Source organism: Haliotis rufescens, unplaced genomic scaffold (assembly GCF_023055435.1).
Source record: "Haliotis rufescens isolate VD_foot unplaced genomic scaffold, xgHalRufe1.0.p SCAF_4, whole genome shotgun sequence".
In the NCBI taxonomy this organism is placed as follows: Eukaryota; Metazoa; Mollusca; class Gastropoda; order Lepetellida; family Haliotidae; genus Haliotis; species Haliotis rufescens.
The window spans coordinates 3,722,119-3,741,802 of record NW_025964112.1 but is presented as its reverse complement, the minus strand read 5'-3'; the positions used below and the strand labels follow the sequence as shown (position 1 = coordinate 3,741,802).

Below are 19,684 nucleotides of genomic sequence, written 5' to 3'. Positions count from 1 at the left end.
ATGTTCGAGAATAGCTTCCCATAGTCAAAACCGTCGAAGGTTGAAAGATGTTTCTTGGTTCAAAAACAATCATCGAGTAATAAAATCGGCCATACAGTACTCGCTGATGTAGGTAGGATGCGTCGTGCATGTACTGTGTATGTGTCTAAATTCGAAGCTTTCCAGTCACATTGAACTCTAACATGACCTCTGACTTCCTTAATGACCCTTCAAATCTCAGGATATGTCGACACATTGGATACCCGTCTGGGCTATCGTTTGTTTGTTGTTCAACGCTGCACTCAGCAATATTCCAGCTATAATGACGGCGGTCTGTAAATAATCGAGTCTGGACCAGACAATACAGTGTTTGATATCATGAACATCGATCCGCGCAATTGGGATACGATGACATACATCAACCAAGACAGCGGGCCTGACCTCGCGATCCCGTTAGTCGCCTCTTACGACAAGCATGGGTTGCTGCAGACCCGTTCTACCCCGGATCTGCGCGGGCTCGTCCGACAAGAGTCTATTGAAAGTCATGCTACCGAACTTGGCTTGCTATGGCTGCCCAGTCAGCATTTTTCGTTCTATTAAAATCTAGCATTATTTGCCTGTTATCGTTTGAAATTCATTTCCATTTTATCGATCGTCGTTTAACTTTTTACCCAATTTGACCTTGTCTATATGTCACATATTTCGAATTGAAATAATTGTTTGTTGGAATTATCATTAAAAAGAACACTTCTTTAAAGGCGAGAGGTAGGCTGTCGAAATTGACCTGGGACCCATGCTTTTAAGACCACGACTTTGTAGAAACTCAGGACTATGATGCAAAACATCCATGGATCATAGTCGGATCATAGTCAGATCATAGTCACATCATAGTCAGATCATAGTCACATCATAGTCGGATCATAGTCAGATCAATGTCGGATCATTGTCACATCATAGTCGGATCATAGTCACATCATAGTCACAATGTCATCTTAGTCACATCATAGTCACATCATAGTCGGATCATAGTCAGATCATAGTCACATAACAGTAACGTCATAGTCAGATCGGGGCGGTCGGGTAGCCTAGTGGTTAAAGCGTTTGATCGTCACGCCGAAGACCCGATTCCCGACATGGGTACAATGTGTGAAGCCCATTTCTGGTGTCCCCCGCCGTGATATTGCTGGAATATTGCTAAAAGCGGCGTAAAACCAAACTCACTCACTCACTCACAGTCAGATCAAAGCCACATCATAGTCTCATCAGAGTCAGATTATAGTCACATCAGATTTACAGCATAGTCAGATCATTGTCACATCATAGGCAGATGTGAGTCAGATCATAGTCACATCATAGTCAGATTATAGTCACATCATAGCTACATCATAGTCACACCATAGTCAGATCATTGTCACATCATAGGCAGATGTGAGTCAGATCATAGTCACATCATAGGCAGATCACAGTAAACACTGTATGAGGAGACAAATGTGGCAGGGAACACTGGAATCACGTCCATGGTGTAAGTGTATACCCGTGACTCACCCGCCTAGATTATATGTGCATGATCAAGCACGTTCGAGGGTATCTAGGATATTTAAAACCCGCATCCATGGGATAAAGGTTTTAAATATCATATAAAACCCGAGGGGAAGTGTTCTATCTTACTTCTAAACCGAAACGAATTTAAAACATTTATCAACATATTTATGTTTCAAACATACTTTCCACGAACCTTAGGAAACGGGCGTAAAATATCTGTTGCTAGCGTACCGTACTTGAAAGAAAACATTCTTAAAAGCATTGTGATTAATCGCAATTTGACAAATGCAAAATAAATTTCCAGCGACAAACATTCATATGTTACAATTTAAACGGAAGTTGTTTTGATAACAAAACCTGGGATATTATAACATCCGATATAGAAAAATAGGTTGACGTCACTGGTGGTTTACAATTTTCAGTAGAGAAACGCGACATACAACGCATAACTATCTAGAAACATGACGGTTGTATTTCTGACAAACACTTTGTTAGAACATCTTCGTATATACATAGTAGAACCACATGGTGTGTACAAATGTACAGACAGTAGACAACAATGGAATACAACACGTGCAACATAATAACATCAAGCAACATTCGTTATTAGTGATTCCACTCATATTGATAATATATTTAAAGGGAATAAGCACTGCCATTTCTGTGTTGTCATCGGGCTGCAAAGTTATATGTGTTTGTTCTCGGACCTAATAAATGGCCACGAATGCTAATGCGATACTCCGCCTAGTGGGATTCCCAACATAATAGTTATTGATAAAAACCTTCTATTTACACTCGTGTAAACAAGGACGTTACACAAGCAACCACATGTATGAGGACAAGAGTTAAGGAGGGGCGGATAATGTCACTTGCAGCACATCAGGACGGACCTAGTACTATCATGATAGTTATTAATAGTAACCTTCTATTTACACCCGTGTAAACAAGGACATTACACAAGCAACCACAGGTATGAGGGCAAGAGTTAAGGAGGGGCGGATAATGTCGCCTGCAGCACACCCGGACGGACCTTGTAGCTTGATGGACAGAGACAAGAGGGCGGCCGTGTTACCGGTACATGTTGCATATGCTGCCTGGGTGCAGGTCGCTGTCAAATCCGTTTGGCTGTAAATAACAGAGAAATTGATTTATTAGTAATTAGGTCATAAGTAATGGCACTGCAAAGATATATAATGTAGGACGTGTGACTCGACACACACACACATGCAAATACAAATACATACATAAACATAATAGATTTAATACATTAACGAAATGAGAAAGAAATAACAATCAGACTTATTATGTAAGTAGGTGCCACCGGTGGGAAAGGATAAGTTTCACATGGTATCATCATTATTTGATAGTGACTTAAAAACACATGCTCAAATCATAGCCGGAGTCGTACAGTTGCCTCTTCTTTTGGCATATATTTCTTATGAATATGAACATAGATTTCTTGCTTTTATTATTGAGAAAACTAAACATGTGCACAGTCCGATGCCCCGGAAGCGCCCATAAAAACGACAACACGACACGCAGCAGGAACAGAGAGATGAACAGTTCTACAGATGAGGCAAAGCAGCATCCAAGGTTGAAAATGTAATTTTAATAAATTTGACAACTTCAGACAAACAGGTCATGATATAAATTCACTTGACTTTCAGTCGTTTGAGCTAAACATGCGTAGGCTTAGATTGTTATTTCGATTTCCCAATCTCTCCCACGTTTTAATAATTCAAAACAATGTTATAAGAAGTAGAGAGCAACAGCAATATGCGGCTTTCAAAAGAAGATAACTCGCAAATGTCTAAACTCTTGTCCTAGCGAGTTTCATAAAAAAGTGCCAGTTTGAAATTGAAAATAACTACCCATATTTGCATACAGTCTCACCTACAACCTCATCTGCTTTGTATACTACCTCACCTGCTTTATATACAACCTCACCTGCCTTGTATACAACCTCATCTACTTTATATACAACCTCACCTGCCTTGAATACAACCTCACGTACTTTATATACAACATCACCTGCTTTGTATATAAACTGACCTGCTTTGTATACAACCTCACCTACTTTATATACAACCTCGCCTGCTTTGTATACAACATCACCTGCTTTGTATATAAACTGACCTTCTTTGTATACAACCTCGTCTACTTTGTATACAACCTCACCTGCTTTGTATACAACCTCACCTGCTTTGTATACCACCTAACCTGCTTTGTATACCTTACCTGCTTTGTATACAACCTCACCTACTTTGTATACAACCTTACCTGCTTTGTATACAACCTCACCTGCTTTATATACAACCTCACCCGCTTTGTATACCTTACCTGCACTGAAAGGCAACTGATGCCACGGCGTCAGAAGGGGATGGTGTTGCTGGTTGGGTGCCTGCCACTACACACGCATCCCTGGTAGCTGATCGAGCGGAGTCCGCCACACACGTCGGGTCAACGTCTGAAGTGTACAAGTCCGAAAACAATGCATGTGACGCTGCTTCAAGCCAAACACGTTCTACATCACATCAAGTGTCATTGTTAACAACGAGAGTCGATGGCAAATTTCACCTGGCATGGCAAATGTCGTCTCGCATGGCAAATGTCACCTAGCATGCCAAATGTCTAGCATGAGAAATGTCGTCTAGCATGGCAAATGTCGTCTAGCATGGCAAATGTCGTCTAGCATGGCAAATGTCGTCTAGCATGGCAAATGTCACCTAGCATGGCCGATCGTATCGCGACTTTACCATATAATCATGCATTATATCGTGAAAATGTGCATCGTCACAGTGCGCATTGTGAATGCTTACTTTGTACATTTTGACAGATGTAGACAATGTGCTGTTTAGTCTGTTGTACAGTCGGGTAGGCCTTCTGCCACAAGGTCGGGATACAGAGCACTAGCTTTGCATAGAGGCAGTCGTACATGGCCTGAAGTTGGAGCGTGTTTCTGAAACAAATACACGCTAATTATGTACTGGAAAATATATATGGAACGCCTTTCAACGTCACTTTCCACAATGACTGAACCGCTTGAAGACACACCGATGTCTTTGATAAGAAAATGTTAAGAGGACAGACGGATATGTTGGTTATGTTTAAAAGAGGGTGTTTCACAGTTGTAATGCTCTTTCACCAACATATTACGCACGACAATTATTCTTCATCCGAAAATGGTCCAAAATATTGCAAAGACTTTAATTTCATTTGTTTTGTTTAATGTGATAACCTGTCACACACCCTGGAACTTATTGGAGCGGAATACAACGGTCTACAAACAGCAACTGAAGGACTGGGGTACCCCCATGCTTCCACACATACATATTGATTGTACCCCTTCCATCTGGAATATTGCTAATTTCGGCGTTAAACAAGAAACAAACAAACAAACTAATATTAGCGTCTTCGCCATGCTTGTGATTTTGACTCAGAGGTCCATCCATGGTACGACCCAAAACATGTAGAGGGCGTCATGGAAAATGATAAATACCAAATTCTTTAGAATAGGCCCTTATACAGCCTCAGACATATCCAGGCCAACACACCTGATCTTGGACTTTTGGATAAATCCAATGAACTCATTTATATCATTGAATTTTCTGTCCCTTTTGAAACTATTGTGATTGACAAGATTGAAGAAAAACGTGCCAAATATACGGACCTCGCTTTTGAAATGTCACGCTTGCACCCCAAGTACCAAGTTGTCCGACTCCCCATTGTTCTCGGTGCCTTTGGGTGTGGTACCTCCCAATCTGTTGACTTACATTGGGAGAGTACCCGGGTTTGCTGCCAGGAATACAGCCCATCTAGGTAATGCAGAAGGCTGCAGTGATGGGGAGTCTTCAAATTCTCCAAAAAGCTCTCGGAGGATTCGACTGGGCAGCGCTTCCTGGGGGAAGTCTGATTCCCTGTCTGGGCTACGTGTGGAGGGGGCAAGGGCCCTGAGCTGATGATGAGCCTAGCCAGGGTGACCCTCTTTGCTTCATGGATTTAATGATGATGATGATAATAATAATAAAAGTTATTACCATTTCTCTCTCCCCCCCCCCCCCCCCCCCCCCCCCCCCGGGTACCCATGCACTGTTTGCTGTGTTCTTGCGGGGATGTATATTGTAAACGTCAACACCAGAGAGTCACCAGTCTCGAACATCTGCCGATGGCAGAGTCATTTGTTGCTAAATACAAATGGTGTCTGTCTGCATATATCTGACACTGTAGATGCCCCCTTCTCATGCTCAGGTTCTTCGACTTAATGGGCTTCACTGCACTAACTGACCCCACAGATGATGGGTAGTTCCTGTTTGAGATGTGTACACCCTGCACGATGTAAATCTAGCCTTTCTGCGGACCAACAGCTTTAAAAAAACAACCATAAGCTACATAAAACCCTGAGGTGTGTTTATACAATGTGATTGGAAAGACATACTGTACCATGTGTCACACTATCGTCAATACACACAGTATGTCTATAAGCGGTTCAGGCATCATAGCAAGTGACAGTTACAACCGTTCCCAAACGCCATTCCTGTGACACACTAACACTTGTCGCGAACACCCGGTATCATTCCTGTGACACACTAACACTTGTCGCGAACACCCGGTATCATTCCTGTGACACACTCACACTTGTCGCGAACACCCGGTATCATTCCTGTGACACACTCACACTTGTCGCGAACACCCGGTATCATTCCTGTGACACACTCACACTTGTCGCGAACACCCGGTATCATTCCTGTGACACACTCACACTTGTCGCGAACACCCGGTATCATTACTGTGACACACTCACACTTGTCGCGAACACCCGGTATCATTCCTGTGACACACTCACACTTGTCGCGAACACCCGGTATCATTCCTGTGACACACTCACACTTGTCGCGAACACCCGGTATCATTCCTGTGACACAGTAACACTTGTCGCGAACACCCGGTATCATTCCTGTGACACAGTAACACTTGTCGCGAACACCCGGTATCATTCCTGTGACACACTTACATTTGTCGCGAACACCCGGTATCATTCCTGTGACACACTAACACTTGTTGCGAACACCCGGTATCATTCCTCGTTTTCAGTGATCCATTCTTACAACGTTTCTCTACAATTTTGCCGCTTGCACCCAGTGGAATGTGTTTGGGCAGATAATCCAGATTGATTGTTGCCTGGTCCCTCCACCATCCGTTAAGACACACGCCCCAAATCGACTCAAACTTTATCTCCGCTCTAAAATCATGCATTCGCTCCAAGATAGAACACTAAAAAATGATTGAGGTTTGTCTATTTGTACGCCACAAATAGTAAAACCTGGTGGTCAGGCCGTACTTATAAAATGAATACATGTTCCTCTATTTTGTACTGAATGAACACACAATTCTGGACATGACGCTCATCAGATAAATGGAAATACTACACACCAAAGGGTCATGCTCTAACTTCACGTTCAGAAAGCAACATTTAGAGAGATGCCAGCTCGCTACTACTAATACTAGTTCTACAACAACTACCACCACCACTACTACAACTACTTCTTCTACTACTACTACTTCTACTACTACTACCACTACTACTTCTCCTCCTCCTCCTCCTACTACTACAATACTACTACTTCTTATTCTACTACTACTACTACTACAATCACTATTACGACCACTACGACCACTACTACTACTACTACTTTTACTTCTACTACTACAACTACTTCTTCTACTACTACTTCTACTACTACTACTAATGCTACTACTTCTTCTTCTTATCCTACTACTACTTCTACTACTACTACTACTACTACTACTAATTCTTCTTCTACTACTACTACTACGACCACTACGACCACTACTACTACTACTTTTAGTTCTACTACTACTTTTACTTCTACTACTACAACTTCTTCTTCTACTACTTCTTCTGCAACTACTACTGCTACTACTTCTACTACTACTGACCGCCTCCGTGGTCTAGTGGTAGAGCGTCCGCCCGGAGAGCGGAAGGTCCGGGGTTCGATCCCCGGCCGCGTCATACCAAAAGACGTTAAAAGATGGTACTTGTTGTTACCCTGTCCGTCGCTCGGCATTAAAGGGCTAAAACACTAGCACTATAAATCGGCATCAGTCCGGACTAGTACAAGCAGCCAATCATACACATACACGTGCATGCACGTCGCTATATAAGCGCAATAATCTTGGACGCAACGTTAAACCCAATTTCACATCACCTCACCTCTACTACTACTACAACTTCTTCTTCTGCTACATCTACTACTACTACTACTACAACTACTTCTTCTACTACTGCAACTAATTCTTCTACTTCTACTTCTACAATCACTACTACATCTACTACTACTACAACTGCTTCTTCTACTACTTCTACAACTAATTCTTCTACTTCTACTACTACAATCACTACTACCACCACTACGACAACTACTACTACTACTACTACTACTACTACCCCTCCCCAACTGTATAAACGTTTAACTGTGATACAAAGATTATACGACGAACGCTGTTGGACAGATGACTCCAGAGTTTTCGAACACAAGACTGCCGACATCGAGAAGTGTGGACGGGTCCGTCAGGAGACCGGAGAGCGTTGTATCTGTGACGGTGGACTGCAGGCACGTGACTGCGTCTGTCGCAACGTTGGGGCAAAACGTCGACACGTCCGCCTGTCCGCTTGCAAACCCAGGTAGAGCTGTAATAACGTCAAGCAATGTGACAGCAGACCTAAACTTCATAAAAGCCCACTACCCCGACATAATCTAATCCACATAGGATCAGAGACCCTTAATATAAAATAAAATATGTTGAAAACAGAAGTATTATTTTATTGATATATTTTTTTACATTCAGAGTCATCAACACGCTTGTTGTGCCAGCACCAATTATCAACGCAAGCGAATGTTGTGTCCTACAATATTCACAAATTCCTCAACAGAGAGTGTGTTGTGACTCCAGGCTACACCAAGGTTGTGCAATCTTTTCTTTCTCTGCTTTATTGATTTTTTGATTAGGTTCGAGGGAAAATTAGAAGTAACGAGAAAAAAAATCGAAATCTTGATTCTTTATAAGTAAACTTGAAATACCGAGAAAATAATCGCAGACACGAGGCAAAACTCGAAGTAACTAAAAATTATGCTAATAAATTGACACCATTTGGTGTTGGTATAATCTGGCAAATAATGCAAGGAAACCACGGTTTGGAGTGAAATGTTGACATGTAAGAAAACAATACACCTTTCTCACGCGGCGGCCATTGAAAGCGAGAACAAGGCTCGATATACACGATCTACTTCCGGGTTCGCCATCTGCTACAAATATGTTACACGGACAATCGCTACCGCAGTTCACTAGGAGTCCGAAGGCTTTGCCAATATTAAAGTCGTCCGATATAATATATATGTGTGGGTCGCCTAGTTTCGGACTCCACGAGATATGTATAAGAAAGGATATAGTATTGTTTGTTGAATTGTATGTTGTACACCTAGCTTTATATTGGACATTAGAATCATTGATCAACTAAAGGAGATCGTCATCGTATTATTTTGTCTCAAATATACTGAACCAAATTAAAAACTTCACAATCCTAAAATTTTAACATTTTGACCAGTTATCATTGTGGGCCCTTATTGTGTATTTAAACAGTAACGGCCACGTATTGTCTTCAGATAACACCCGTTTTGTGCAGGTGAATCGATCAAAATCATGTGCACAGCACTATAGTGACAAAAGTGTTTTTTCACGTGCAACTGGTCACGTGGCCATAATACCGCACGTGTTTTCAGCCAAACTTGTTAGCAGTCATTGACAAAAAACAGAAAAACACAAGAAAACAAAAGTCTTTACGGCCATTTGTCATGCCACGCCTTTCAAGTGTTTAACGTGAACTTTCCATCGGCATGTGGCAGACGGGAACGTCCGTAGCTAAAGTCGCAAGGACGATGGGTTGTAGGCGACGGACTGTTTATGATTTACAGACGCGTCTACAGCAAACGGGTACCACCGCTGATCGCCCTCGGCAAGGTCGACCACGTGTGACGTCACATGCAGAGGATCGTCAGATGGTCTTACGTCACCTCCGTAACCGAATTTTGACGGCTACATCAACCAGAAATGAACTGTTTAGGGGTAGACTGTGTGCGCAAACTGTTCGAAACCGTTTGAGAACTGCTCACCTTCAAGCACGACGGCCATACTGCGGGCTGATTCTGACTCAATTACACAGACGCCAACGTCAATTGTGGGCACAGCGACACTTACGATGGTCTTAGAGGAATTGGAATCAAGTCGTCTTCAGTGATGAATCCCGATTTAATCTTCGATTTGCTGATGGTAGGGCGAGGGTGTGGAGGCGCCGTCATGAAAGTTACGCCCAGTGTTGTGTACAGGAAGTTGACAGATTTCGAGGCGGAAGTGTCATGGTGTGGGGTGCTTTCTGTGGCAATGCACGTTCTAGGCTTCTTGTCATCCGTGGCAACCTTAACGCTGCTGCTTACCGCGACCAGGTACTGGCACCAGAACTTCTGCCTTTTATTGCAGCGCATGGACCCGGTTTGATCTTCCAACACGACAATGCCAGACACCACACAGCAATTTTGACAAGGACTTTCCTTCAGAATGCGGGAGTCAACGTCATGGACTGGCCGTCAAGGTCTCCGGACCTCAATCCTATCGAACACGTCTGGGATGCTCTTGGCAGAAGTCTGCGCACTCACCAGAACCAACCACAGAATTTGCAAGCTCTTGGCACCATTTTGCAGCAACAATGCTGTCGTCTTCCCAATCTTGTGTTCACACGCATCACAAGGTTCATGCGGAGGCATTGTGTGGCAGTTGTCAACGCACATGGTGGCCATACACGCTACTGAACTTGTGTGCCATCAGATTCTCGTGCTTGGGACTTATGATTTAAACTGTTGATGTTATTACCGAATACCGTTGGTGCTTGGAACAAATTATGGTTACCACCGTTAATTAAAATCCTTCTTTGGACATTAATGATTAAAAATTACCTTCTCTGATACACTCATCTCAGTGATTTTCCACTTTTGTCACCGAGTGTTGATATATTTGATATCAAAGACACATGGGTGTGATTGTATGTATCATCCAATATCATTCTTCCAACTTTTTCAGTCGGTAGGTATTAAAAGAAGTGTCTTAAGTGTAAAAAGTACTGCTCACAGCTTCAGTGAAAGATCACCATTAGTGATGTCATTTGATTGTGACGTCAAACTGAGACGGGTCAATCTCTATTTATAGTTTTCTGAAAGACTTATCAGCTTTTGGCTTAAATCAAATAACCCAAGTTTGCCCCATTTGTTATCACAAGTAATATTTTTTTTTTTGTAAAGCTGATAGCTGTATTAAGCTACGAATATACCAATAGCTGGCTGCGTTGTAAACACACAGAACTCTCTATCTAACTGCCGTGTTTCATTCACCCCAACATTTTTTTTTTATAGAGACTGGATCTTAGCAAAAAGCAACCGAAGACAATTTGGATGAAACTTGGCGTAGTACAGTTGAACAGGTTCTAAAGGATTTTACTACAAATATTTTAAGCAAAACACTTTTTGCTACCTTAATCAGTATCGTACCCACTACCAAATTCTAGAACATCAGACCCTAGCCTTCCTACTGAGACCGGAACAATACTCCTAGAGAGTGATTGAGTGAGTTTGGTTTAACGCCGCTTTTAACATTATTCCAGTTATATCACGACGTGTCAGCTTAATGTGGGAGGAAAGCCCCAAGTGATGCAGGTCTCAGACGTTTACGACTTCGGTGAAACTCACGAGCACGGGTATGGTGCTGACAAACCTAGAAACATAATCGGGGCGAACCCACAATCATATGTTTCTGGCGTGCCCAAGGGACGCAACTCTGCACAGCGAATTGCGGCGCCTTAGACGACTGGGCCACCCGTGCCCCCTGCTCCTAGAGAAGATCGCTTATGTAAATTATATAACTCACCAGGCACTAAAGCTGGATTTCACTATATATTTCGTTGCAGAGGTTTTAGAAAACAAAGAATAACATTTATTGACAGTAAAGGCCTAAAATACCCAATCATCTCGAGCTAAAACGCCTCATGAGTAATCCCAAAAGTAAAGATTTAAAAGAACTTTCCTAACAGCTATTCATACAGAATTAGGTAAGCATTCATATATACAGTATATCATCTAAAGTCGCTTTACCTAATTGTGTATATCCAGAGTTATACATAAATGTATACAGCCTGTCATCTTGATTCATCGATTCACTTTCTCATTTTACATATCAGGTATTGCTCATAACCACCGATAGTGGTTAAAAGAGAAATATAAAATCTGAAATCTGAAAGCAGTGTGTACTCACTCACTCGATCACCCACTACATACCTAGGAACATGACCAGCAGGGCTGTTGTGAAGATGGCCATGGTTAAAACTATGTTGCCAACTCGATCAGCTTAAAGTCGGAACTTAGGACATTCAACTGTAACAGTTCGCCAGTCCAATGATTTATATAGATTCGCGGCCATGACGCGTGGCGAACGTGAGTTGGTCACACATTTCTCTGCCTGTTTGGTTTCTATACCGCAATATAGACAATACGTAACCGTTGGGAAATATGTGAAGCATACTACTCACACTCTTTATATTCTTTATATTCGGATATCGTATACCTCGCTTTGTGTGTATCTTTGTCCTTTGATAGTTTGATGTCAGTCAGCGAACAAGGGGCATTCAGCCTGCATGGCCTACTAGCGTGCTGGGTCACACAGAGTCGGCCACGATACAGCCCCTCCTTGGTGGGTACCAATATAGTGGGTCACGTACAGGTAGTAGAACTGTCTGGTGACATTCACTATGCAGGACCCCACTGTCCCTTGTGAATTCAGCGTCAGAATGTCCTCAGTATCTCAAACCCGTCTCAAGAGCCGACTAGTGGTCAGACACTTAAACGACTGCGTATCACTGAAGGCGAGGGACGGTGCCAGTCTGTGTTGAGAAATGTAAACACCAAAGACTGGAGCTTCGGGAATCTTGCTCGACATGACGGGACATTTAAAGTCAACCCTCTTGTGATACGGTCTTGTGGAAAGTGAATCTTCATATGTTATATATGCACAGATCTAAACACGGAACGGGTGAGGCAGCCTCACTGGTCTCCGTCTATTCTAGTTCAGGTTGATAAATCAGTGGAAGAAAATTGACTGTTAGATTAAAGGACTGCAGCATACCATGATGTCACACACACTGGAACTGGTAACCACAAACTACCAATAGAAACAGGCCGATGGGAAACTATACCACGAGAACAAAGGATATGTATATTGTGTGACTAACAAGTAATTGGTGACGAGTTCCACTATTAATTCAGCTGTAATTCACTTTTAACCCTCTTGGTGCCACGGGAACATATATGGTCCCTCACTTTTCACACCCGTATAGTGCCAAGGGACCATATATGGTCCCGGGAAAATGCCCTTTTTAAACCGTGAATTTAGATATCAAACACTGAGTGCACAAAGTCAAAATTATAACCATCATCACCCCAATCATCTCAGCTTTAACATCGTGCAACTTATACTTTATACAATTCTATGGATTACGAAATATGGAGAGATTAGTAAAGTGGCTGCCGCGCTTCTCGGCCTTTCTCTGCCATGTTTGAACACCAAGCGAATGACGGCGAATTTTGATTATGCACCCATGTCTCATACACGTAAATATTTTCAGACAAAATCTTTCTTCATGAGAAATAATATGACCAGAGTGGTCAGAAAAACATGTTTCTCACAACTGTATACTTAATATACGTAAATAAATTTATGTTCACTCCTTTACGAACAAGTTTATTTACACGTTTTGTGCGAGTTCATTGGAGTATGAACCTTCATAGAGTGAGGGCCAAACTGTATGAACGTCGGAGCCTATTGTTTATTTATTTTTTATTTCGTTTTTCTCGTAATTCAAGTGGCTAAAATGGTTAAATGGGAACTAATATATATATATATTTTTTCGGTTCATTATTTTTCAATATTATGCACAAGAATGCAGTTTATTGGGGATATTATATTGGCGCTGAACACATCGAAATGTCGCCAGTGTTAGGGTAGGCTACCCCGAACTCTATCCTTAGCCTTTGGATCCCCTTTACGATCAATCACCCCTTTACGATCATTAGGGTTAGGTACCCGTTTAGTGGCTATTATAGATTTCATAGCGGCTCATAATATTCTTCACACAAAAACGTCGAGTAAAAAGACTGAAATGGTTTTGTGTCAAATATTTTGGCTACTGGAAACTGTCCTGAGACATTCACACAAGCCACTTTCACCGGCTACATTTTTTCACTACTGATTTTCAGAGCTGTTTTCAGTTCGCGCCATATCGGCTCATTCCTCATCACTCGGTATCTTGTAGATTACGGAATTGGACGAGTGTGCCAAATGGCATCGGGATCATTCTTAAGTGTCCGTAGACTAAAGTCACGAGACACCATGCCTACCCGTTACCTTCAGAAGTGTCCGTCACCTATTCGACCCTTTTCGTTCAGTTCCGCAACGTCGTAGGCATGACTAGGTAAATTTGCACTTTGTTTCACAGCGTGGACGTAGCTCAGTCGGTTAGCTGTCGGGCTTACAATGCGAAGGTCGCGAGTTCGCGTCCGAGGGATTCTCACACAAACTGGTTGCTTATCTTTGAGACATGTGACCTACGGCAGAGATCGTCGTCACGAGAAGTTGTGGTACTGTATTCTAAAGGTGCTCCCAGGGAACTAATGTTTGAATCTGGCGGTAACTGACCATGTCATTTGAAACAGCCGCCTTCTCCCGGTTCGTTCCAGTCTGACTGCTGCACTTCTTCTCGCCCCTTGCCTTGATTGGCAGGTCTTATGAACATTGTTTTGTTCCTATTCTCCGTTGATTGGCTACTGATATTGTAGGCGTGTCAAGTTATGCGCATAAATTAAACAATCACCTGATTCATGTCACGCCACAGTATGTATTCCAACACCTGGAATGTTTATCAATGTCGTAATTTTTGTCGGCTTTGATATATACACCTGTTTGGGGTTAAACTATTGTCGATAAAACATGTTTTCGTTGTCGAATTTATAGGCATTTATAAGCATTGACTGTGTATTCATAAACGCTGATTCATACAGTTTCCACATCGTTTTTTTTCGATTTCATACCATAATGAACCGAATAAAATGCACAGTCAATCCTTAAATATATATCCTTATATAAGCAAGTGATTTCATCAGGTGTATAAGTATTAAATATAGACAAAAACAGAGTCAAGATATTCGTACTTGTCAAAACTCCTTTATCCACACAAGATCTTTCGCTGTTCAACGGCTCTTCAGGTGTAATGAAAACTTTAACTTACATTGTAGTCCTAGGCGACGCATAACAGTAGTATTTGTGGCGTCATAATGCCTATGATGAAATAGTGACAACAGTGGGAAAAGTAAAACGTAGTCCAGGGGTGCGTTGCAAAGCGCCAATCGCTTGCAAGCGATGTACAGCGATTCGCCTTACAACAGTGCGCTAACTTTCAGCCGCTTGCAAGCGAAACAATCGCTGGCTGAGGTCGCTTCGTTCTCAAACCAAAATGGCGGCTTACTTTGACAGCGGAACAAGAAATTCTTGACTGGATCAACGAGGAAATGAGCAAAGGCAGCCAACACCCTATCATCCTCAGCCTGCACTACATCTTCAAAGTAATCATAAATTCCATCAGCTCGTCATCGAGCCTCTTCTATTACGTTCTTCATTACGTCAAGGCAACCAAGCGCTAGTTGCGCCGCCATTTTGGAAGAGTGCGCAAGCGCTTCGAACTGTTGCAGACACCGGGATGAACGATTAATTTGCTTTCTCTAAGCGGTTCGTGGCTTGCAACGCGCCCCTAGGCGACATCCAACGTTATGCTTTTGACGCCATAAAGCATATGACGTCATAGCTAGTGATAATAGTTGGATGCATGAATACATTATGGTGTGAGTGCACAAATACTCATTCTACCATGACATTGATGCATGCTTGAATCTGATTGGTAAAAAAAGGGGTTTCCTTTTCGCTACGGAAACCCCATCAAATATATTAAGCCTTTTCACACAAAAACGTGCGTATGAATACACAGATAGCCTACATGGCTGCCGATCGATCACCCCATATAAACTGTAAAACTTATCTATATTTCCTCTAATACACGCTGGGTCTCTAATACCAGCCAGGTCTCTTATACACGCCGAGGCAAGGGCTCTCGCGAAATTAACAGACGGCATAGCGTCAAATAGAAGAAATACGGTACAGTGCCGTGCCAGCTATATTCGTACGATCCAAAATGGCCACCGTTTGTTACCATATCGACTCGCTTTTACAGAGCGTCATTTATTAATGAAAAAATTATCTACATACCTTAATACTTGGTAAGATGGCCTTTCATAGTCAGAACTTCAGATATCCGGCGTGGAATAGATTCATAAAGGCCACGAATAAAGTCTAGCTCAATGTCCTGCCAAGTGATATGGATCGCTTCAAACAGCTGATCTTGGTTAGTGATGTCGTTTACGGTGTCCTGTAGTTTTTTCTTTAGTTTTAGCCAAACATTTTCTATAACATTTAAATCCGGTGATTGTGCTGACCAATCCATCGTGTATATGGCATTGTCGGCGATGAATTGTTTCACAATTTTTTCCCTATGAACGGGCGCATTGTTGTCTTGAAATATATAGTTACTGTCTTGAAAATGTCTACAAATTACTGGCCACAAATTATTGTCCACAATTTCTATGTATTTCTGGGCATTGATGTTACCATTTCAAGCACCAAAGTCCCCACACCATGATATCTGATACTCCCCCACAACATCTCAACTTCCTGGTTCGAGGGGGACACATGCACTCGGGTCGATCGGCTTCATTTTCCTTTCTCCAAATGTATTCACGATTATTATTTCCAATAACCACCTGACTCTCATCAGTAAAGATTACATTTTTTCCAAAAATCATTGACAGTTTTTTCCCTCATACTCCGACACCACAAGACACGTTCTTTTCTGTTCACCCCCCTAACAACCATCTTTTGTTCGTGATGCGCCTGTAAAATCCTTCTCGGTGTAATTCCCTTTGAATTGTTCTTTTCGGGACAGGTTGGTCTCTCACCGAATTGAAATTACCAGTGATGTCCTTCAATGGTCTCTGTCTATTATTTTTAACGAGTCTGAACAGCGCGGTGCGATATCTGTCTGACAACTGTTTTGTCTAGCTTGTCTCGGGATGTTTTCTACCGAACCCTTTCGCTGAACTTTAGCAAAAAATACTACCCAAAGTAGACTTGGGAACCCCCAACAGGTCAGTAATCGCTTGATAACTTTCCCCCTCTTCTTTTAACTTTAACGCTATTCTTTTCACATCACCACTCAATTCCTTAGATTTTCTCCCCATGTTTGCACTGATTATCGTATGTTTTGATCAAAACAGCAGACGACACTTTGAAGGAGATCACGTGACGGTCACGTGATCAAAGTGACGTCATGTCAAATTTAACATGGTTCCGAGTATTATTGACGCTACGCGAAACATTTTTGTGCTCGTAAAATATTCGACGGTTGAAAACCGTTATGGATCGTACTAATATATCTGGCACGGCACTGTAGTTTGATATCGGATTTTTTGGGCGTTGGCTAGGCCGCAACCCTGACTGCTTCGATGATGATATTAAAAGATTTAACGAAGGCATATCTTTTGCATACAGATGAAATGTTTATGAAACTGTTCTATGGTGACCAGAATCGGAACAATTTAAGCTATTTCCTCATTGAAACAACCGACAATGAAAATAAAATATAACATTATAAAAATTGTTTGAAAACACTGTATTCATCCCATCCTGTTGTTTACAAACCTTTTTGTGATTGATATTCGTCGCTATGTCCGTCAACCACCATCGTAAGGATTTGGTAGAAGAGGTTTTGAAATTCCATCACTCAGAAAACACTTGTCCATTCGAAAATCCACGAAAACAATGTCCCTACATCATTGAAGTCAAACTTGATGAAATTCATTTCAGAACACGGACAATAAAGAAAATCATACACGGCCCACTATGTCTGGGCCACGAATGTCTCATTCCATTCACACGCTGGCTTTGGAATACATGAAATCTTGAAATTGACAGGTCACACCATGCAGATTCTGATTCTGTTCAGTCATACTCAGTTCCATTGGTAACTCGGTATCCGTCATACTCAGTTCCATTGGTACCAGCAGGCTCGATCATTCCCAGTAAATCTACAGGTTAATGTTGAACCACATCATAGATCGGGGTTGTCATCTTGCTAACGGAGCAACGGAGAATGTAAATAAAAGATTGTCAGCCATTGACAGCTGCGAGATGTGAGTAACCGTGATGTAGGTCAAGTTCTGCCACATCCGCCGTGCCCTCTTTATATCCTACACGTGATTGTCACCGTGCCCTCTTTACACCCAACACGTGGCTGTCATCGTGCCCTTTTTACACCCTACACGTGATTGTCACCGTGCCCTCTTTACACCCAACACGTGGCTGTCACCGTGCCCTTTTTACACCCTACACGTGGCTGTCGCCGTGCCCTCTTTACTCCGTCCATGTGGCTGTCACCGTGCCTTCTTTACACACTACACGTGGCTGTCACCGTGCCTTCTTTACACCCTACACGTGGCTGTCGCCGTGCCCTCTTTACTCCGTCCATGTGGCTGTCACCGTGCCTTCTTTACACACTACACGTGGCTGTCGCCGTGCCCTCTTTACTCCCTACACGTGGCTGTCACCTTGCCCTCTTTACACCCTACACGTGGCTGTCACCGTGCCCTCTTTACTCCCTACACGTGGCTGTCGCCGTGCCCTCTTTACTCCCTACACGTGGCTGTCACCGTGCCTTCTTTACACCCTACACGTGGCTGTCACCGTGCCTTCTTTACACCCTACACGTGGCTGTCACCGTGCCTTCTTTACACCCTACACGTGGCTGTCGCCGTGCCTTCTTTACACCCAACACGTGGCTGTCACCGTGCCTTCTTTACACCCTACACGTGGCTGTCACCGTGCCCTCTTTACACCCAACACGTGGCTGTCACCGTGCCCTCTTTACACCCAACACGTGGCTGTCACCGTGCCCTCTCTACACCGTACACGTGGCTGTCGCCGTGCCCTCTTTACACCCAACACGTGGCTGTCACCGTGCCCTCTTTACACCCTACACGTGGCTGTCACCGTGCCCTCTTTACACCCTACACGTGGCTGTCGCCGTGCCCTCTTTACACCCTACACGTGGCTGTCACCGTGCCCTCTTTACACCCAACACGTGGCTGTCACCGTGCCCTCTTTACACCCTACACGTGACTGTCACCGTGCCCTCTTTACACCCTACACGTGGCTGTCGCCGTGCCCTCTTTACACCCTACACGTGGCTGTCACCGTGCCCTCTTTACACCCAACACGTGGATGTCACCGTGCCCTCTTTACACCCTACACGTGGCTGTCGCCGTGCCCTCTTTACACCCTACACGTGGCTGTCACCGTGCCTTCTTTCCACCCTACACGTGGCTGTCGCCGTGCCCTCTTTACACCCAACACGTGGCTGTCGCCGTGCCCTCTTTACACTGTACACGTGGCTGTCACCGTGCCCTCTTTACACCCTCCATGTGGCTGTCACCGTGCCCTCTTTACACCCTACACGCGGCTATCACCGTGCCCTCTTTACACCCGACACGCGGCTGTCACCGCGCCCTCTTTACACCCTCCATGTGGCTGTCACCGTGCCCTCTTTACACCCTCCATGTGGCTGTCGCCGTGCCCTCTTTACACCCTACACGTGGCTGTCGCCGTGCCCTCTTTACACTGTACACGTGGCTGTCACCGTGCCCTCTTTACACCCTCCATGTGGCTCTCGCCGTGCCCTCTTTACACCCAACACGTGGCTGTCACCGTGCCCTCTTTACACCCTGCACGTGGCTGTCACCGTGCCCTCTTTACACCCTCCATATGGCTGTCACCGTGCCCTCTTTACACCCTCCATGTGGCTGTCGCCGTGCCCTCTTTACACCCTACACGTGGCTGTCGCCGTGCCCTCTTTACACTGTACACGTGGCTGTCACCGTGCCCTCTTTAC

General features: G+C 43.5%; 1 protein-coding gene across 1 annotated transcript; it reads right to left on the bottom strand.

Annotated features, from left to right (window-relative positions):
* Positions 1–1,975: 1,975 nt before the first annotated feature.
* On the bottom strand, positions 1,976–12,060 carry LOC124149879. The gene is made up of 5 exons (XM_046521709.2): positions 11,919–12,060; positions 8,041–8,230; positions 4,341–4,480; positions 3,862–3,988; positions 1,976–2,646 (listed from the first exon to the last, which is right to left on the bottom strand). The coding sequence occupies exons 1-5, from the start codon at positions 11,956–11,958 to the stop codon at positions 2,451–2,453; spliced, it is 693 nt and encodes a 230-aa protein (XP_046377665.2). The 5' UTR covers positions 11,959–12,060; the 3' UTR covers positions 1,976–2,450.
* Positions 12,061–19,684: the final 7,624 nt, after the last annotated feature.